This window comes from Sebastes fasciatus, chromosome 13, assembly GCF_043250625.1.
Source record: "Sebastes fasciatus isolate fSebFas1 chromosome 13, fSebFas1.pri, whole genome shotgun sequence".
Lineage (NCBI taxonomy): Eukaryota > Metazoa > Chordata > Actinopteri > Perciformes > Sebastidae > Sebastes > Sebastes fasciatus.
The window spans coordinates 27066057-27089548 of NC_133807.1; the positions used below are offsets into that span (position 1 = coordinate 27066057).

General features: G+C 40.0%; 1 protein-coding gene across 4 annotated transcripts in view; it reads right to left on the reverse strand.

The window, feature by feature from the left end:
• Positions 1–23492, reverse strand: part of cyth1a (cytohesin 1a) — a 51281-nt gene that overhangs the window by 21747 nt on the left and 6042 nt on the right. The window contains exon 1 of one of the 4 annotated variants that reach the window (XM_074656588.1): positions 21517–21648. The exons of 1 other annotated variant lie outside the window; for it this stretch is intronic. In XM_074656588.1, the coding sequence (XP_074512689.1) occupies positions 21517–21592 (76 nt within the window). In that variant the 5' untranslated portion in view covers positions 21593–21648. Of the gene's footprint in view, positions 1–3484; positions 3629–11853; positions 12103–21516; positions 21649–23492 lie in introns of those variants that run through there. 2 more of the 4 variants (XM_074656589.1, XM_074656591.1) reach the window with 2 other exon arrangements.

Below are 23492 nucleotides of genomic sequence, written 5' to 3' on the forward strand. Positions count from 1 at the left end.
AATTTAGGGAGCTCCTCTCAGCTCACAGGGACTCAAAAAAACATATTAACTTAATAAGGTCCTCACCTAGGCTGCACCTAGTGACACAGCTACTGGACAGGGTCACAAGATAATAGGGGTGGGGTGGAAATTGATTCACCTTTAATGCCAGAATCGATATATTTGGGTAATTTGAGTCTATACGGAGGTAGAAGGAAGTTGCTGCTTTTATTGTTGTAATCTGAATAACGTGACCTCATATCCGTTCCGTATCCGTCAACCAAAACAAACCACAGCGAGCCAAAATGAGAAAGTAAGAAACGGCGGAGGATCCATGTGGATACGATACACACCCTCACATTTTAAATCCAAAGTGGTAAACACTACACATACAGTAAAGTATGGAAAAGCAGAGCTAGACATTATGGTTAAAGCTGCATGCTAACTCTGTCATGCACAGGAAACGTTATCATATTGCGGTAATGTGCGGTCAAGCCAGCCGTCACTCAGATCATTGTGGTTAAATCAGCCAACGCTACAACTGTAGAACACCCATATACTGACATTTATGTTAAACGCATTCAAACGGCCCCGAAGGAGGTGACCATAGATCTATAAAGAGAAGCTAGCGAGAGACTTCGCGAAGTTAGCGGAAGTGTACACGTATGACTACGTCCGGTTTTCAAAATAAGGTCTTAACAAAGGGAACTGTGTATACAAAATATATATATGGAACTAAGATTGATTGGATTATAGTCACCAGAAGTAAAAAACATTATGTCCCTTATAAATTAAAAATACCACTAACTTGTCCCTAGAAGCGTATGATTCAACTTTTCCCAATGGTCTAGTGTTAAAAAAAGTTTTTAAAAATCTCAATAAATCGTAGTACCGAATCGCAATACTTGTAGAATCGCAATACATATGGAATCGGCACTCAAGTATCGTGATAGTATGGAATCGGGAGATAGGTGAATCGTCCCAGCCCTACAAGATACACACTGAGGAGAAAGACATATCTATGCTCCACACAGACCTGAATGACACAGTTTAGCGTGACACCGGATCTCTTCTATCTACTGTATATCTACTGGACCAGATGGAGACATCAGTGAATATATTTACGCTTCAACGCTGCCTGGGATCTGCTGACTGAGGGAATATGCAAAGAGATACGCATCCATTCCTGCAGCCATGTGTCTGTGTGCCTGTACATAATTACATTTTGATGAAGTGCACGCACTGATCGAGGCAGATGAATGACACCGATAGCAGAAATGTCTCCATGCACGAGGTCCTTCATCTCTTCTGTGACTATAGCTTTTTTCCTCTTTGTGAAAGAAACAGCATCCATTTGGTCCTCACATACTTTAGACTTGATTACCCGTACTCTTCTACCTCTATCATCTACTCCTTTGTACCCTCCTGTCTTTCTGTTTCTAGACAATCTTATCAGTTGATTTCTCCCCTCCCCTTCCCCCCTGTTCCTTAATGCTGTTGTTGCTGTTGTACAGCCTCTGTCCTTACATTTACACGGATAGTTACCTTTGGACTGCAAAATGCACCCTCCATCCCCCAAGGTCCCTGTAGGCCCCAATCAATCGACCCCTAGCCTAAACCAATAAGAGCGTCAGCTGTAACAAGAAGCAGTCTACTTCATGATGAGGTTAAATGCATTCAGGACAAAACACACAAACAATCGATTATGTGAGCTGGGCAAAAACACACATGCAAGAGTAAGCCCAGGTCTATTAAAATGGCTCTAAGCTTTCTGATCGTTCCTGCTGTTTGCTGCTTGAACAACAAAGGGTGATTTAAAACGTGGCCGTCTCATCCGCTGATCTCTGATCTGAGACTGAATCTCATTACTACGGTAAACCCCAAGGGGACTCTCCCTCATATATATTTGAAACCACACACACGCCTCTTCATCTTCTGAACCAGACAGCTTGTAACAAAGCAAAGCAGGGGCTGTGAAGGAATGCCAGCCTTTAATATAGGCCCGAAAGCCTTGTTCACCTTTGACCTTTAGATCCATAGCTGCCAAACACAAAAACAGAACCCAAACAAAATGGGCCCGAAATGGACCACCAGTTATGGATCAAAAAGCCACAAAGCATCCAACCTGACCTGGCCTGAGGGTAGGAGGAGGTGAACTGAGAGAGGAGAGATAACAGGAGAAGGAGCCCTGTGTTTGGCCGGGGAGGCGTGGGACGGCGAATGGCAGGAGAACACAGAGACAGTGGGAAGAGCAGTGGGACGATTACAGCTTTCCCTTTGTGTCTGCAAGTGGCCTCTCAGTCAGGACATTCCTCAACAGGGCCCAGGCAGGGGGACCGATGGCTTCAGCATCCTTGGCTTTACTCAACATTTTTTTTGTTGGTCATCCCAGCTTCCTTTTGTGCCACTAGAGGTCCATAATAGAGTGAAAATAGTCTTTTTTTTTACGACTTTGAAATTGATTTTTAAATGCCAGAATCTATATATTTGCTTCATTTCAGTCTATGCCATGGTAGAAGGAAGATACCGCTTTTAATGTTGTAGTCTGAGTAACGTGACGTCATATCCGTTCTGATATCCTCCAAGGTTCCACATGGATACGACCTGCACCCTCACATTTTAAATCCAAAGTGATAAACACTACACATATACTAAAGTATTGAAACACTTTAGGTTTCACACATTGCCAGGAAAAGCAGAGCTAGACATCATGGCTAAAGCTGCATGCTAACTCTCTCATGGACAGGTAATGTTATTGTATTGCAGTAACCTGCAGTAAAGCCAGCCATCACTCGCATCTATGCACTCATATACTTACATTTATGTTAAATGTATTCAAAATAAAAAGAAAATAACACAAATATTTTTTGACTTCAGGACATCTGACTCCATACATTCTGAAAATCAAACATTTTTGCTGTATCAATTTAAATATTTGCCAAAGAAAAAGTCCCTAGAAGTGTATGACTCAACTTTTCTCATGGTCTAGTGTTAAAAAAGTTAACAAAAATCACAATAAATCGTAATATCTCACAGTACTTGTAAAATCGCAATACTTAAAAATACATATCGCAATACATAGCGAATCGGCACCCAAGTATCGTGATAGTATCGAATCGGGAGACACACCTCACCCCCACTGACAGCAGCACCACACTGCCCAGTCATTGGCCTGCTGCACCAGCACTCAATCATCTCCAGTGTCTTAACCACAACACAACAAACCACGCTGGAGAATGACAGGAGACGAAAAGTCAGGCCTGTAGCACTTTAAATGACTCCTAATCCTATCCGTTTTTGTATCGGGGTAGCATGCATTATGCACAGCTTTACTGATTTAATGATAAAGTCAGAGTGTGGCTGGGGGTGGACACAGAGCCAATGAAAACTGACCAAAGTCCCACATGACAGCAAAGCACCGGAGACGACAAGCTACACAAACAAACCTGAAAACAACAAGATTCATTTAACAAATAAATAAGCGTCAGCAAATTGAAGTGCTAACCTGTGTGAGAAATCCTCCAAAGTGACAGTTTTGAGCTCCTCTTCTGTCTCTACTCCACCTTATCTCTCTTCTTCGATATAAAAAAAAGTCCCTTTTTCCGTCAGCTCTTCCTGTGGCGTAACGCAGACGAGCCGGACGTCCACATGACAAGTGTCAGAGAGAAGGAGCCTGCTCCTCCAGACAGGGAGAGAGATACTGCCGGGTTTCCTCAACTGTACAACACAGCAGCTATCAGCTCCCAGCATGCTCACAGCACTCTGACATAGTCCATTTGAGGAAGGAGCCTTACTCACTACCTCCTCTCCCTCTCTTTCTCTCTCTCCCTTTCAATTTTGCTGTCACTACCATTAACATGGAGGCTCCACCCAGTGGTCATTCCTTTCTCTGCCTCCACACATACACCTACACACACACACACACACACACACACATGGCAATATAAAAAAGGTCTATATCACAATAACCACATGCCTTTCTTTAAATACAGATATATTATTAAATATGTCGAGCTGTGGTTACAAGGATTGTAATCATGAAATGAAGACAAATACTTATAAAATATTGATGTTTGACACCCAGCCATAATGATAGGATTAAGAACATGCACTTAAAAAAAACATACAAAAACAACGTTTTAGAGGGTAATAAAATGTTATATCATAAGACCCAGAGCCAGCGGCACAAAAGAGAAAACATAAAGTCTGCCTTATATCAAAAACTAGTCATATGTTCAAACAAGGATCCATTCAAAAGTCACATGTAGATAGAGATATAACATGTCAAGAAAAAAAGACAAATATAGCACTGAACTGGATGGTGAACACAGTGTATATATATATATATATATGGTGTTCACCATCCAGTTCAGTGCTATATTTGTCTTTAGTAAGCAGCAGTAAGTAAATATATATATATATGATAGGGGTGTATATATATATATATATATATATATATATATATATACACACTGTGTTCACCATCCAGTTCAGTGCTATATTTGTCTTTAGTAAGCAGCAGTAAGTAAATATATATATATATGATAGGGGTGTATATATATATATATATATATATATATATATATATACACACTGTGTTCACCATCCAGTTCAGTGCTATATTTGTCTTTTTTTCTTGACATGTTATATCTCTATCTACATGTGACTTTTGAATGGATCCTTGTTTGAACATATGACTAGTTTTTGATATAAGGCAGACTTTATGTTTTCTCTTTTGTGCCGCTGGCTCCGGGTCTTATGATATAACATTTTATTATGTTGAGCATTATATATATAATATATATATATATATATATATATATATATATATATATATATATATATATATATATATATATGATAGGGGTGTAACGATTCATCTACTACATCAATGTATCGATTTATATTCCTACGATCAACTACATCGATAGGTATTTGGCAAGTTGTCCTTCACAAGAGACGCATATCGATCTAAAATCAATTTGCAAGGTAAATAATCTATTGTTATGAGATGATGAGATAATCTATTGTATCAAGAATTTGCACCTTGTATTTAAGCAAAACAAATGTTTTATGAGTGTATTTTGTATCACTTTCAATAGTAAAGAAATGTTAAACATTACTCGGGTTCACTCTCCCTGTGTATGACGTCATCGATAAGCGCCAGCAACGTCAAACTCAGAAAGACGAGAACAAAACGAAGCATGGCTGATGGCGGGGAGGAGCCAGACGAGCAAGAGATTTTCAAGCCGCTTTTGAGGTGCAGCGTGTGGAAACATTTAGGCTTTTGCAAAAAGGGAGATGTCCTTGATAAATCGCCCGCTGTTTGCAGAATATGCAATGGCCAGATAAAATACAACGGCAAGTTACTGTATTGATTTCAAGTCATTGAATCGTATCATATCGTATCGCTAGATGAGCCAAATATCTTCCTTGAATAGTATCGGAACAATGGAAAGTGATACGTATCGTTGTAAAACATATCGTTACACCCTTAATATAGGAGTATTTATTCTTCTTTTCATCACAGTGAGAAAGTCATGAGCTGCTGGTATGAGTCAGCACTTTGAGCCAGGTCTTCTCTCTCCTGATCAGTCATGCGACCAGTCATGCAATCATTTTCACCTCCAGTTCAACAATGGAGTCTGTCCTGAAGACAATATGTTTTTGTTGGCGCATGAGCATTATCCCAATGAGCCTAATGACGCATGCCAAAAGATTGCAGCATTCCTCCTCGTCGTGTCCCGAGCGGCGTGTTTTTTTTTACAGCGTGAGTGTACACTTGCCCCGGGTACGTCTGCATCATAGAGCAGATGTGAGCGCTTGCTTCAGTCATGTCTGTATGTCTGTTATAAGTCAACCTGGAGCCCTCTGCTGTGCCGGCTGCTCTCTGCAGTCCCACAGTGACAGAGCTTCCTCTGACTGGTGTCAGTATGGGATCCATGTGTCGGCTGGGTTAAAGCCTCTTCTGATGATGATGATTTATATCCTGTATTAGACTTCTAAGAAAGACCATAATGCAATGCAGCAGGAAAATATTTTCACTTGGTCTATCACTATCAGTATCGTCATCACTCTTTTAAAATAAAAAACCCTATCGATCAAGATCAGGCACTTTGTCTCTGGGTTTGGCTCAGGTTTTTTGGGGAAATGTAGGTGAAGTGAAGGTTGATTTATGTCAGAAATAAAATGTAAATAAATATGTATGGAACCCATATTCACAACACCAGTGGTTCCCAACCTTTTTGGCTCGTAAAATGAAGCAATAGGTGTTTTTGGACCAGAGGAACTTGTTCATAGTTATTAGAACATAGTAAAGTCAAGTCAATTTTATTTGTATAGCCCAAAATCGCAAATTTGTCGAAGGTTTTTTTTTACAATCTGTACAGGATCCGACACCCTCTGTCCTTTACAGTACAACCCTCTCATCGGATAAGGAAAAACTTAACCAAAAAAAACTTTTAACAGGGGAAAAAAGGGAAGAAACCTCAGGGAGAGCAACAGAAGAGAGATCCCTCATCCAGGACGGACAGACATGCAATAGATGTCATGTGTACGGAGTAACAACATTGTGTTTAATCACCTTGTGAACCTGTAATTTTATCTTAAGTCCCCTTGTGTTAAATTTATCTTGGGACCCCTCGGAGCCTTGTCTGTCCTACAAAAACAACCTGGTGTTGTTGTATTTACTTCACTCGGGTCAGGTGTATGCCACACTAACTAGTCACAGGATTCAAATGACTGTTACTCCCGTGAGAGAACATTTGACATCCCAGAAACAGTTCACAGTCAGTCAGCTGGCTGTGTTGAGGAATGCTGGGACCAGAGGATGTGACTGGGTGGAAGCTGGAGCACGTATACCAAGGCCTGCCTCCACCATACACACAGCTTCAGTGTAAAGCAAACATACAGACGACTCCACAGCATAAACATCCGGCAGCTGCACGCAGACACACATACACACATACAATCCATCACTATGAACACAAAAGATCAGCTTTCTTAAATAATCTCCATTCTGTTTTATTGGCATTTATCAACGTTAATTGTTTTGATATGCTTCTCAATGTTTTTCCTCAAAGGCGGAAGTGCTATTTCTACCCACAATGCATGCCTTTGTCCTCCAATGCTGCTGGCCTTGATTCTTATCGGGGTTGTCCTACTATCAACATCCTCTCTCTCGCCAGTAAAACACACACGCACATCCAGAAAACACATGATGGGAAAGCTGGAAGACCCACCAAGCTTTTTTTTTCTCTGTATGTCTGTCTCTGTGTTGAAGACACACACACACAAACTGTGGGATGTCATTTCCTGTCAAGCATATTGTCAAACTCTCAGCTTCCTGTTTGCGAGCTGTTCTCATAATTTAGTGGAGGAGTGAAAGCTGTGGCTAAACCCACCCATCCTGTGGAAAATGTAGTAATAAAATAGCCATTCTTCATAACTTTTAATCCTTCAGCTCCATAACATCATGATGGTATGCAGGTTCAACTATGATCCGAACAGTGCACAAAGCAGCTACACAAGCATGCATTGTTTACCTCTTTGACAAAGTTTCTATGGTGCCAGATCTTTCTCAATGCATTCTTTGCATTTTCAAAAAGAGACAACACACACCATACACATAGTAAATATTCCAAACCATTTGTAAAATCAACAAGAGGTGTGATAATCAACTCTAAAAAACAGCTTTTCCACATCCGCATCACCTGCCAAGCGCCATTTTGATTTTCTGGGCCCTAAAAAACAGGACTGATCACAGAGTTTTGTCCTGTATGAAGAAAATGACTGCAGGCGTGTCTATACCTGCTGCAAATAAACCTGCAAGTAACTCATATCAGTGCTGGCAGAGAAAAGAGGAAAATTAACTGCAGGCTAAACTGTGCAAGACTGAGCGAAAAAGGCAGAAGTGAAATATTGCTATATATTAATGGTGCAATTTTGATTCCTTGTGAAAGAATAGCTGTGTGTGTGTGTGTGACTTCACATGTTTCAGACTGCGAGAAAGAGAAGTAAATTATTACCAAGATGGCTGGCAAACTCCATCCGCACTTTTATCTACAGCGTCCCATCCGCACGTTTTTTTAAGTTGAGGACCGGTTGCTCTATTTGTGGAACACAGAGGATATGGCTTCTCACAAGCCTGCGTGATGATAAGTTTATGACTGAGCAAATACAGCTCCCATGCAAATCAGCCATAACTGTCAACTGTGTCAACAGCAATATGTAGTGACAACATGAGTTTGTCCAGTTATCCTGACAGGCAGCCCCATGAGAGACAAGAGGAAGTTTAGGCTATCAAATTAAATTCATTTAAGTATATAAAGTAGAGCTGCAACAATTAATCGATTAGTAGTCAACTATTAAATTAATCGCCAACTATTTTGATAATCGATTAATGAGTTTGAGTAATTAAACTAATCTAAAATAATTGACAGATTAATCAACAATGAAAATAATCGTTAGGTGCAGCAGTGAAACAAACACAAGCCCATGGTGACGTAGTGAAATTGACTGTTTTGTCCGACTAACTTCAAATTCAAAGATATCAAACTCACAAAACGAATAAAAGACAAAAGAAGAGCACATTCCCATATTTGAGAGGCTTGGAACAGCAAATATTTGGGATTTTTCCTTGATAAATGCCTTAAACAATTACTAAATGATCAAAAATTTTGACAATTTTCTGTCAATCGACTAATCAATTAATTGTTTTGACTTAAGTTTAGACTTGGACAGAGCTGCATGATTGTGGCTAAGAAATCTAATTTAGATTGTAAAAAAAAAAAATTACAGCTTAGATCTTGACGAGAACAATTAATCAACTAACTTTTTAAATGTTTTATCAAACTAAAACTTTAATTTTCTGATTACACTTTCACCAATGTTAAGATTTGCTTTCCTTGGCTTTTATATTGCTATGAAATGTTATGATTTGTTTTATGTTTGGCTGCAAAAGAAGCTAAAGCTTAAGAAAACTTTTGGCTCTGGCAACCTATGATGGGCAGTAATTATTTTTGACATGTTGTAATCTAAGTGATGCATTTGTGAGTCGGGGCCAGCCATGTTGAGGAAGAAGGAGAAAGATGAAAAATTAACATTTCTGCTAACTTGGGCCTAAATTTTGGTGAAAGCTGCTATGTGCTAGCATGTACAGCTGATTTGTTATGAATTTTCACGCATGGGAAGGCAGTTTTCCTGGGAAGAAGAAGAATATCCGGCAAAACAAGAGGCCCCTAATAAACAATGACAATATGTATTGATTGCAGCCCTACATGTAGCCAAACATTACTGCGACAGGTAGCAGTGGTTCAAATACTGTATATCATTGTTTTTCTGCCTCATTGGCTGGTGATACCACACTAAAACATTTCAGCAACGCAGCCTACTGAGTGTTGCTGAGCTACCAAACATGAGACTCGCAATAACACCTCTCTGCACACATAGTAAACACACATTTGTCCAATTGCATTACAGCAGTAACTGTGCAGAGTGAACACTGGCCTGAGAGGAGAGGAGGGCTGCGACCGATGCAAGAAAGAAGGCTAAAATATGATTATGGGGAGAGGATGACGATTATCAAACCATCGGGGCATTAGTGCCAGGCAGGGCACATTGTTCTGGAGGGCCCATTAGAGCTCTCAGCGCCACTCATTAGGGAACCATTAGCGACAACAACTTTAACTTCCCGGACCTCTAAGTGGCAGAGATAAATGGACTCGAAAGAGAATCGACTGTTCCCCTCCTCTCATCCCGGTAAACACAATGCAGCATGTGTGCCAGCCGGGGCTCAGCCATGGTGGGGCTTAAGAGTGGTGCAAGTTCTCCCTCTCCATCCATCGGCATGACAAAAGAGCAGCGGCATATAACAGGATCAGTCAGTCAGATGTTCACTGTTCTCTAATACGATTAATAGTGACGCAAGTGGAGGGTGCTAATTAATGCTGGCAGGCTAACCCGAGACAGAGAGATGAAAGCGTCATGCTCAGTAACAACGGATTTGTGTCTGACTTCAAAGGCTTTCTTCATAGTAACACACTGTGGGGTAATAATAAAAAAAATAATAACCGCATGTAAAGGAATTACAACTATCCTTTTACACAGTTTAAAACAATATTACAACTGTTGGAATGGGCTTCTATGAAGTTAATATGGTGATTTTAACTAAGATAACCTCCTCAAAAGGCAGGGATAATAAAGAAAATTTAAATGTAACATGAATGTTTTGCTGCCATGCTGACATTGGAGGAGTAACCGTCTACTCTTCACACCTGTTGATAGCTCAGCAGTCACTGAAAAATGACACCGACGATGTTCTCTCTCAGAAAAAAAGCTGGTAAATTGTGCTCTGCATCGAGGGCCAAGAGATTAAATGTGTTACTAAACTGTTGCTATACATGTGGTTAAGAAATAACACCTACAGCGAAAGTGCAAGAGCTGTTGCCCCCGCGACCCGACCCCAGATAAGCGGTTGAAGATGAGTGAGACAGTGACCCACAGTGAAAGTAAAATTAAAATCCACAAATATATACACTTCTTCAAGCAAGTATGGCAATTTGTTAATAACAATCAACAAACTTAAAATAGCATGGCTAACCCATTTGTATGTATCTAAGTCAATGTTGTTGTTTTTTTGTATTATTTGAATCTCCTATTGCACACTATCAACTGTAACGCTCCCTATCAGTATTGTACTATTATATATGATGTTTTTGGATTAATATTACTGTTGCATTGATATTAACTTGCATTAATGAAATTAACTTCTACTGCACACAAGCAATTAGCCTAATATAATATTACGAAATTTTTTCTCGTAAAATTTTTACTTTATTCTCGTAATATTACAACTCTTTTTCTCGTAAAGTTATGACTTTATTATCGTAATATTACTACTTCTTTTCTCGTTAAGTTATGACTTTATTCTCGTAATATTACGACTTTTTCTAGTAAAGTTATGACTTTATTCTCGTAATATTACGACTTTTTCTTGTAAAAATTTGACTTTAGTCTCGTAATATTACAACTTTTTTCTCTCGTTAAGTTATGACTTTATTCTCGTAATATTACGACTTTTTCTAGTAAAGTTATGACTTTATTATCGTAATATTACTACTTCTTTTCTCGTTAAGTTATGACTTTATTCTCGTAATATTACGACTTTTTCTAGTAAAGTTATGACTTTATTCTCGTAATATAACGTCTTTTCTCGTAAGATAACGTCTTTTTCTCGTAAAGTTATGACTTTATTCTCGTAATATTACAACTTTTTGTCTCGTAAAGTTATGACTAAATTCTGCTAATTGTTTGTGTGCAGTAATAAAGATACATTATTTTCTCTGGACAGGAAAAGTATGGAAAATTGTAATCTGAAAAGTAACTTAAGCTGTCAGCGAAATGTAGTGGAGTAAAAGTACAATATTTGCCTCTTGAGATGTACTCAAGTAAAGTACAAGTACCTCAAATCTGTACATAAGTACAGTACTTCCTGTTGCATTCCAAACAGCATCAGAAAACATGTAACATCAACCAACTGTTGGCTCAACCATTTAATGACACTATAAATGACAACATATTATATTCTTATGTTGTACTTTGTGTTTTTAATGAAGGCACTAAAGTTTAGTCTTATAATATGGATAAAGTTGTCTCAGTAAAGTACAATAGTGATGGTATAAATGGCAGAGTAAACAGTGTAAACAAGGCCAGACTATCTTCACACGTTTGGAACCTGAGATTTAAACTAACGGTTACATTCGAACATTCTATATTCCATGTTCTAAATTCTATATTCTAAACACGGTCCCGTAAAGACGTTTAAACGACATTTTAGACGAAGAAAATATGTATTTCCTTGACTGTTTCACTCACCTACGCCGTCTTCTGATTTTAACACCATGCTGTCTCCGTCTCCGTCCAGCAGGTCCGACTAAACAAAGTTTCTAGAAGGTTTCCGAGCGATAACAACTTTTCACCGGATACTGGTATCGATGAATATATTGACTCTTTTTTCTTTTTTTTAAAAAAGTGTTTCTGCCGAGTTAACAAACCCACTTGGGTTGACTGGTTTCTCCGGTAAGTGAAGGGTGGCTCGCAGTCAGTCGACAGCTCAAAGGGAGTGGTTAGAAGACACGAAGGATTTTAACCAACCAATCTTTACTGCGTTGATCCTCTGCTGTCAAGACGACGCGGAGTTAAATCAACGAGCTTCCGGTCAGGATTTACAGAATAAAAAACCCTCATAATGCCTCACCAGGCAGATAAACTGGTTTTCTCTGACTACAGTGAGGACTAGGGCTTAAAGCTTCAGTAGGCAGAATGTTTTTGGCATCATTGGGCAAAAAGTTCTATAATAACCTCTCAACATATTGTAACTCAAGTGCAATGAGAGATACTTCTGCACCTCCTCATGGCTCTGTTTTCAGGCTTTAAAGGTCCCATATCATGCTCCTTGTCAGGTTCATACTTGTACATTGGGTTTCTACTAGAACATGTTTACATGCTTTAATGTTCAAACAACACATTATTTTTCTCCTACCGTCTGCCTGAATATACATGTATTCACCCTCCTGTCTGAAACGCTCCGTTTTAGCTCATTTCAACGGAATTGCAATGGAATTACGTTGCTAGGCAACAGCTTGGGTCCATGTTTACTTCCTGACAGCTGATGTCATAAACATACACTGCAACCGGAAATAAACTGGGACAAATGTGCAAAACCGTGTAATGATCTATATAATTGTATATTTGTGACATCACAAATGGACAGAAATCCTAACGGCTTGTTTCAAACGAACAATTACTAAATACAGGCTGTGCGTATTTCTCCGTATATTGAACGTTTCAATACTTTCACAGTATTTATATAGCACTTAAACCTGCTTTATACTATAACAGACATGAAAATCTCACTTTTTACAATATGGGACCTTTAAAGCTAAACACTACACTACGAGATGTTTCTGAAAAAAAACATTTGAGTCGAGAAATGGGCATTACAGCTACAGAATATTGATTAATATTTGATCATCGCTGGAAATAGAAATGAAAATATAAACCTTCTGGTTTACAGCAAGTATAGCTCATTTAATATTAGCCTATGAATGATTATAATTTTAGACTCTTATTTTGAAGAATGGGCTGCTCCTTTTCCGGTAACTGAAGGTGCAGCAAATGGGCCTGATGACGCGTCTGCTGTTTGCACTCTGTTGCCTCGGGCGCACACACACACACGAGTGTTGCTGGGACTTGTGGGGGTAGGGAGGGAGAGGTTGTGATTGACACACACAGGCACACAGTTCACTACTGCTGATCTTTGCGTTTTATTCACCACATCCGCTGAGAGCAGACGTGTGTTTACAGTCAGACTTTTAAACCTCAGAAACAAAATTAAACCATTCTTCAGAAAATAGTTACAACACATGTCTGTGGCGAAGACATGACAAACACCTGTTGAATATTCAAATAAACTCGGAATGGTGTGAAATCTGTACAGCAGCAGCTTTATTCCGCAACTTCTTCTTCTATTTATTTTCTTCTCCTTCTTATGTTGCTTCTTCTTCTTCTTCTTCCGTACATGTTTTGGACTCTAACTACTTCTGCATACTTTAAGCTACAGAAACCATTCAATTATCAAACTATTCAGCTCTTTAGGGATGTACATAATGTTTTAAAATAAAAGTTAATTCTACCCAAATACTACTCTTTTACTACTTAAAGATTTAAAGGGTCATTCCACCCGAATACTACTTTCTAGAAGTCTATTCCGTATTTGCGCTTTAATATTTCTGTATTTTCAGCAATGCTTTGCAATTGATTTCAGCTTTCAGCATTCACGTGCATTTTCTCCATGAAATGCAATCATCTAGTATTTACTAATCTCACCACACTTTGATATTATTTGGTATTTATTTCCACTTGAAATTACATATAGAAATGTTGACAGCCACCCTCCTAAAAGCTATAATTGAAATACTGGAGCTCTGTTTAGGATTAGGAATGTGTTTAGGATGATTAGGATTGTTTCAGTGGTTCAGGTAAAGAGTTGTTATTAATACACAACTAAAAGAGTTGAATCACTCCAATAAGACGACAACCACGCACACACAGCTGCATCATTAATGGTGAAACTGGTTCTACCAAATCCTGGTGAGACTGATCAGCATGTTTTAATGCCTGATTCAACTTGCCAGCATCTGCTCTGAAATAAAAGTCATCTTTTTTGGTGGGATTTATTACTTTCATGTTTCACCGAGGCCCATCAACACAGTATAATTCACATTTTATGCTGCTGCCTGTGATCAAAGGTGCATCTGATGGTTGCTCTGATAAGGGGACATTTCTCTTGCTGCATATTTTAATGAAAACTGTAAGGGCAGACATCAGCTTGCCATCCCCTTGTTAAAAGTGAATAAATCAGCCTGCTGTTTTGTTTAACACCTGCTCGACCGCGCTGCTGTCAGTTAGGAGAGAAGGCCGAGCCTGTCCCTGCCTGTTGATGAAAACACAGGAGAGCCGAGAGGAATGCTGCGCTCACAGCCAATGAAAGAGACCAGGAGATAACACCTCCTCTCTGTTTTTCTTTTCACCTCTGCAATCCTATCTGATGCAATGTGGCTGAATGTCTGGCTGCGTTTTAATAGTGTTGAGTAACCAACAACGCAGGAATCCAGACTGGGATTCACCCGTTTTCTGAAGCCCATATTTGGCTCAAAGAGTACAACACCTAAAGCATAAAAGCACAAACCCATTGAAAGGCCACTTCATTTGAGGGTCCTCGGCTTCAAACTGTGGCCCATGAATGCCTCATTTGTGCAGCCCGAACTCAACAACCGACAATGTGGTCTGTGTGAAGTGAACCCCTGTTCGCACAAAGTTTCAATTCATTGTCAAGAGTTCACCCGTTCCCCCGAGCGCTGCTGTAAATCTGCACTAAAGAACCCAGAACAAGTGAAACCAGAGAGCCGTTTGACCTTTAACTGAACAGATAATCAGTTGATACCAGCACTTTGTTGTCTGCAACTTCCTGATCTAACACAAAGAAATCTGATCCTCCAATAAATGTGATGTCAAAGCAGCGTCATAAACTAGATTATGAAGTGTTAAGAGGGGTTTGTTCTAAAAGATGCAGCTGATCAATGAGATGGAGAAATTCCTCAAAAGGATGACGTTTTCTTCTTTATTCATCTCCGTTGTTGAACACTTAATCAGTTGTACACTGTCAATAACCCTCTGAATGAATGCAAAAATAAATTTAAAAAAATAAAAAAATAAATAAAAATAAATACATAAATAAATAAAACGGAAAATTAAAAAATTAAATAAGATAATTAATACAAAGATAAATAAATATAGAAGCAAATTAGTCACATTTTATCAATTAATGACTACATTTATTTTCAATATTATTTTTGCTGCATTTAATAATATTTATCAAGTCATTTATTTATTCATTCATTTATTTTTGATCTTGTCAGGTTCCATCCTTCATAATTTACAAGTAAACTGATCTTGATGTGCAAAATCAGTGGAACGACGCTGTAATGAGAGTCTTGCTTGCAGGGTTATAGGGTGACGGGTTCCAGCCGTGTGTGCCTGCATGCAGGGGCAATGTAGTAGTAAACTCTCCACAATCATGACTAGAACTGTAACTGTAAGCTACAACAGGGTTATTCCTGAAACCACAGGGCTCTATTATTATCCATACGGCCATAACAATGCAGCTCCAGCTCCTGAAGTGACAATAGTTAATCTGTGTGTTCAAATAGCCTGAATTAGATGGAGAGAAAACATCCTATGAGAAGAGATGCCAAGAGTGACCCCTGCTGCTCAACTGCAGTAGTTACAGTTTAAAACTTCAGGAAAAAGACAGGGTATGAAAGGAACTTAGTATAACTAAATGATATCTGGACACACACATAAAAAAATAAAAATCCTTAAATGATAAATGATCCCTAAGAGCCAGACATGATTACACAAATGACTTACAGATTAATTTAATTCCCAGAAAAGAGCTCGTTGAGAAATAGGTTAGTTTCTGCACACCTGCTTGAGACAAGTAAACACCATGAGGCATGACAAGATACCATCAATATTACTACATGCATGGCAGACATTCTTTGGCATAAGCTGCTGCGGCTGGAGTTTCGTCGCTTCACGCTTCGTGACTCATTGCTGATTCTGAAACCACTGCTTTCCTTTTACAGGTGCAGTCGGAGGTAATGAGACCTTTGGATCCTATAATTTTCCGAGTGAAGAGGGCGTGCATCAGACCTGAGCGATTAATTACTGACATGAGTCAGAATATATCTGGCTCTTGTGTTACTTTTATCATGTGAAAAACACTCTGTGGGGCGGCCAAACACCTCGCCATTACAAACATAAAGCTCTATTTTTAATATACGACGTGCTCTCCGCGTATCCTCAACAGCATTTATAATCGTATCCTTTATAGCAGCCTATAACTCACATAAATAGAAATGCTGCCGTCAGGAGATGTGACTTCGCGGATCAGTTTTATGAAGAGAGTGTGAAATGCGGAGAGCTCCTGCTGAAGTAGGACAGCCTGTCGAGAAGTCACTCTTCCTCAGGCGAGACTCGCAGCATTCTGCACTGCATACATTTCCTCAGCTGACATCACCCCCAACAAGCCTCGGTAAATACAGGCTGACAAAGCATTTGTTCATCTGTAGTTCATTATGCATGAAGTCTTGACTAACAAGCAGTCTTTTAGCGAATGACAAAATAAAAAACCCTTCTGTTCAAAGATGGATGGCGTCCGCAGGCATGAAAGCTTGATGAGTCGGAGGCCGGCATGTCTACACATTTACATTACAACAATAGGAGTTACAGTATGTCACAGAACACAATCGAAAACATTATGTTCCAGTTCACCAAGCCGACGTGCTGCTACCACCACGCCTGTTCATTTATTGGCATTTCATCAAGATAGAAAGAAAAGCCAGAGAAAAACAAACCCTCCCATGCAACCAGAAGGATCTGATTTGGCTTACAGAGCTGTGTGGACTTCATCTGCCTCTGTTTTGATTCCCACACACGCCTCTTTGAAGCAGCTGGCTGGCAGAGTCTGTCTCGCTCAGCTTCCAACACACGTCAACCTGAGCATCGCCAGTGGAATACAGTTCACCAGAAATCCAAGATACCAACATTATGATCTGCTTTCATGTAAATGTACACAGGAGCTTACTGATCAACTAGGCCTTATAATCAATGTGCATTACTTTATCATCATACAAAGTTAGAGGTTTGCATCCCATAATCCCGTAGCTCCCAACGTTGGGTTTGGAACCCTCAAGGAAAATCTGAGAGAAAAAAAACTGATATTAATATTTGATTTTCTGTTTTGAAATACTGGATACTTTTATCTCTTCAGGCCTCTGAAATAAATTGAAAAACAACATTTGAACTTCTCCCATCTCATAGACATATTGTACGTATGCAACCTGTGACAAGGTTGATTTATTTCCATAGTCTGTATATAAGAGGGTGGACGTAGTCACCGTAACGTCAGCCATTGGTTTGTGGACTGCCGTTTTGAAGCCTCGAGTCCGCCATTTTTGCCGTCGCCATCTTGGTTTTTGCAACCAGAAGTGACACGAGAGGATAGAACTACGTACAACCGAACGCTGAATAAGACATTTTTAGACGACTAACATGTTATTATTATCTTTCATGAGCTAAAAACACACTGTGAAAACATCCCAGTCTCACAGGAAGTTGTATAAATACTACGACGTTACACGGACATTCCCCGTGTCATGAGTACCCATTTTAGCCTGGTATTTTGGAGGGATTATTGATAATTTTTTATCAATTCTCGAGTGGTAAAAAATTGTTAAATTTAGCAAAAAATCTGTAACAAATGGCATCAACCCAAAAAATGCTGCAACAATTTATGAGACATAAATGGGAATAAATTCATAATTGTATTCATTATTTTTTTGTTTCTTATTAATGACTAGAACAACTTGACACACAGTGCTGAGCTGCATCTCACATCATTAATCTTCAGGTTCCCAGCTTTCAGATGATGTACACCCCTAATATGTGGCATATACTGTTGACTTCCCTGAACATCCCCTGTTCCCTAATCCTCGAAATATAGAAGGTAAGGGGTTAAAGGGTCACACAAGCCAAACAGGTTGGGAACCACTACCACGATGACGTTAGCATCACCACCCACCGTCACTGCTGCTTCATACCCTCCTTTACAACAAGCTGATTTGGCAAATACTGCTGCTGACGGCCTTGTTTGTGCTCCCAAAGAGATCACTCTGTCCTCAGCTGCTGCTGGAGTCCACATGGAGTAATTTCCATGACAGAAAATCTCGGCAAAGCACCGGGCACACCTGCCTCACGGCGCAGGCAGACGGCCCTCAGGCCCCTCGTAACTGCAGCGGTATTAATCAGCTAAATTACTATCACGTCTGCTACGGGCGATACACTGTCCCACTATCAATCCCAGCCTGTGAAGATTAATTGGGCATGTTGAGTCACACTCACAGTGACTGTGAAAGTTAAGACTCACAGTAACATTTGCAGTCTGAAAGGGCACTGACGTAACACTGCACATGTGCTCGTAGCTTTTCTCATTCGCTTTGGCTCAGTTCTTTGAATAAGAATATATTTTTTTCAGTTCAAATCTCTAAACAATTATTTAGATTATAACAGATTTGAATACTCATTCATTCAAACAAATTGCACGTGTTTTGGCACATGTGCAACAGAGTAAGTACAATATCCACTTGCACGTCTTGCTGATCAAACAGAGTGAAGTTGTCGTCCTCTTCACAACTTCTAAACATTATTTCATCGTTTGAGCCATCACACTCAAAATAATCCATTCAATTATCAAAATCTGTCAAAACAAAATGTAATAAATATTTTTTATTATTCTATTTATACAAATAGAATTTTTATTTATTATTAAAATAATAAATCGTACACCAGCAACTTGGTAAAAAATCTTCCAAATTAACAGGGATTACAATTCAAGTGTAAACCTTTTTACTGCAGCAACAGGAATTAAAATTCTGCAATAAAAAGTAGTATATAAAAAGATAAATAGAATTTAATAGATTGGCCCCTTTGTCACGATACCCAATCCAGCTATTTGAGTCAATATCGGCCCGATATCCGATCCGGTATTGGTATCGGTGCATCCCTAATATATTCCATAAATATCTATGACAAGGGTGTCTGAACTGAACTACCGCAGGTTTTTTCATTGTTGTTGTTTTTTTGGCATATATGTCATTTTGTGGCAAAATGTCTGTTCACTGTACAAGATCAAGGGTGAATTTTATGTTTACAGTACAGGTAACACTTTGCTACACAAATACATTTTACTGTGTAGCTACTACAGTATTGACTTTTCCCAGTAAACCTTGACCTGCTGTTGAAATGAGAATCTAAAAAGCTCAGTGTGATACACAACAACATTCAGCTAGATAAAACTGCTTGTATAGTAGAGTAAGCAGTCAGTGTCAACAACAAAGTAGAACAAAACAGAGATTTGTACATTAGAAACATTTCCAGGGTTGATGGTGAAAATACATCTAAACATTTTGAGCAGTACGACTCACACGATGACAAAACAACTTTTCATTTTGGTGGCCAATTTACTGACACAATAACTAGCTTTTGAAGCATGAATGAAGTATTTTTGGGTGAGTTACTACCTTCTGCAAACATGCAATAGTGTTGTGATGAAACAGCATAAGCAATTAAGAAAAGCTGTAGATGTAAAGAGAGAGAGAGAGCGACTAAGAAGACTGAAACAATCAATCTGCATTCCCTAAATAAGACTACATTAGGTGACTTTTTAAGCTTCTTACTCGTGTTTGCACTTGTTTTTTTTTCATGTCAAACAGCATTTGGCTTTATGTCAGGAGTGATTTAATAGTGCCGCTGATACAATGAGAACTAACTCGATGAGTCACACATGAATCACTGTTTGCATGATTCACGATTAAAGGCAGAACCACCAACACTCACAGAACACTGCCCAGTCTCTTCCCACCACAAGGGGTCCAAAATGCAATGGCTGCCATCACGACATGTTTTTTTCTTAAAGTTTAAGCAACAAAAAAAAACCTGACACTTGCAGGCGGGTGACAGCTGGAATTAAGCCTTTGGGAGTATATTACTTTCAGACTGGAGGCTGAGTATTCAAATGACAAACCAGTGTCATATCTAACTAGAACTTTTTCTTCAGTTCATGTCAAAAATTATTTTTGTTAGCTCGACAAAAATCTGTGAAACTCTGCTGTCACCGCGTTCTTGATACCAGAACAATCCAGATTACTTCCCCTCTTTTCCCGAACGTCCGTGGTGCTGATTCAGGTGTTTTGAAACCCCTGAGACAGCAGCGTTTCCCTTTGCTACGCACCAAAGTCAGCTGATTCACCACAACCCGGCAAAGCCGCTTTAGTCACATCAACACTGTCTGCCGGCGCAGTTTCAAACACTCCCAATGGGAACCTGCATGTGTACCACCCTGTAATGCAGTTGCAACACTTAACAACCATCCCTGAACAAACACATTAGCTCCATCACAACTCAGATCCTGTTATTACTACAGTGTGAAAGGATAAATCTGAGAACAGATGGCGAGTGTAAAAAAAAAACTCCTAAAGAGGCCACCGTCTGGTGTAAGGACATATCAAAAATATCGGGGATCGCAATTTAATGTTTTGTGATACTGTAAAGATCCTCAAAAACACTGTATCGATTTTTTATTTAAAGAGGACCTATTATGCTTTCGTGCTTTATCCCTTTCCTTTAGTGTGTTATATAGTTTTTTGTGCATGTAAAAGGTCTGCAAATGTACAAAGCCCAAATGCCCAAACACACCAACCCGACATCAAAGAAGGCCACCAGTTGCATCTCCTCACGTCGCCTTTGTCTTGGCCACTGCACTCGAACACACCGCCAAGATGACTGTGATGAATGCAGATCCCACTGTTCTGATTGCATAAAAAAGTAACTCTTTTTTAACTCAGATTTTATGCATATGGTGGTGTGATCTTTATACTATGACACTTAAAAAAAATCGTAATGTATGTATCGCCTTGCTTACAGTATGGCAATACATCGCAACATATTGACTCGTGACCCCAGTATCATGATACGTATCGTATCAACAGATTCTTGCCAAGTGTGACACCATCTGGAGATTAGATCAGCTCAGTAAGTAATAACATTAGCTCGCTCCCTCTCTCAGTGTGTGTGAGCTTTAAGTTGTGCTTAATGAGAGAGCCTCTTCAGCTGCAAGAAGATCCCTCTATTTCCGTCCAAATGTTATCATCCCTGGTGGAGCCATGTGTTTCTGCCAGTGGTCACATGAGCACACCATCAATCAACAGGTGTGTGAGAAGTCTTTCAAAACTAATGGTGATGACGGCTTGAAAATGATCTATTCTAGCCAGAGAGTTACAGTAATACAATACATGCCAACAAGCCAACCAACAACAAACATAATACACTGATAAGGCCACACAGCTGTGGCTTTACCTGGAGCTTGCGGCTTCACAGCTGGACACAAGAACGTCTGAAGGCTGGACACGCAGAGTTCACTCACTGACCCCATCGCTGCAGTGTGTTTGTGTGAAGGTATGTCTCCGTTAGGTGTTTGAACGCTCTCTCCTGGTTGAGACGGAGGAAAAAAGGGGAAGTTGCAGAGGCCCGGGCTCCCCGCTGTGGCTGCTCTCCGAGCTCACGGCCGATCAGTCCATGGAGAGAGAGACTCCAACTGTAAGGTCCTGCTCTCTGCTGTCACTCTGCTTCACCTAATCCCCTCAGCATGTATGAATCCTCCGCTCCCCGGCCAATCTCTCTCACACTCTCACCTACTTTCTCTTCCCCCCCTCGATTAGATCGTGCAACTTGCCAGGACGCCGAAATCACTTCTGCTTTCTCCCAGTTCCCCTTTTGTGCTGGTGTCTCAGCCTCCCTCTATCCTCCTCTGCTCTCTCTCTCTCTCCCTCTCTCTCTCTTTCTCTCTCTCTTTCTCTCCCACTTGCACTCTCTTGCTACTTTCCATATTAATTCAAGCAGATATTCTTAGACATAACAGATTGCACACACAGGAAAAGCCTGCTTGTATTTTAAAGCTTATAATTATTAATGTACCTTCAGGACTGTTTGCTATTACTTTTTTTTTTGCTGCAACCAAAAGTTGCCTGATAAAAAATGTATAAAAATCAATTAATGAAAGAAAGAATTAAGGAGAAAGTTGAACTATCGGCGGCACTTTGCTTTCCTTTGTGCGGCGCGGTGTTTGAGTTACCCTCTGTTGCTTTTGAGCCTCTAGTCACTCATCATTTTTTGGCTTCAAAAGCCTTGCACATAAAAATCAAGATTTCATTGTTGCTTGGCAACGGGGTGGAAGAAATGATGTGCTCCTGGGCCAAACACTGTGAGCCATTTGTTTTGATTAGATTATATCTATCACAGCTATTGACCACCACACGGACACATTTTGGGGGCGTCCTGGAGCCACGTAACACACATGGGGCTTTTACACACACAAACACACACAACAAAATAAACTGAAACTGCCACAGATGCGCTCATAATCAACACCAATTGATTTTCACTTCCTCTTGTGGAGCAAGGAGGGTGAAAAGAGGAGATGTCACGCGTCATATCTTTGGGGTGCAACCATGGATGTATTAAGAGAACTGGATGCAGCGTTGGAGGCGGGCTCCCGTTCATTCCTATGAAAGTTGCTCAGTGGAGAAGGAAGCCAAAATACCTCAACTTCTGCCTGGAAAAGTACCCGGATCTTCCGGCAATCTTCCGCATCCATTGGGCCCATGGAGCAGGCGCAGTAGCGTCCGATCGGTTGCTACCTCCACCTCGCCCCAGCCTCGGTCTGGGTCTCATTCACGTGAGAGGAGGAAGGGAAATAACTCTAGGTTTGGCTATTAGTGCATTTTCTAACTTTTAATGATCTCTTAATGATTTAAATAAGGGCATTCAAGTGTTCGTACTGGGGAGTTGAGACGTCTCTTTCCCAATGTAAGTCTATGGGGAAAAAGTATTTTTGGGTCCATCACGTGACGGACACTACGAAAATTGGGATCAACGACTGGCGCTCTTCCTGGGGGCTTGGTTGCAACACCTGCGCAATAAAATCTGGTATGCACTCCCCGAATCTGATCCAATAGCAACGCACGACTGCAGCTCCAGTTACACTGCGCATGTGTTATACCCCAGAGCTCAAAACCGTGTCCCAGCCTCTTTCAATAAGTCTTGTTGCGGAGGAAACGTTTACCTCCACTCCTGAACTGCTGCCACTCTGAATTAACCTCCCTGTCACTCACACAAAGTGTCTCTCACTCCTTAACACCAGCCTCGCTCATTCAATGTCAGTCATTCATTATTATTTCAACTCTTTCAATCACGCTGCCATCAGAGCCAAAAGCATGCCAGTGACTCAGGCTGCCAGGTAGATCTGACGCATGCTGCATCTCTTTACAGTCTGC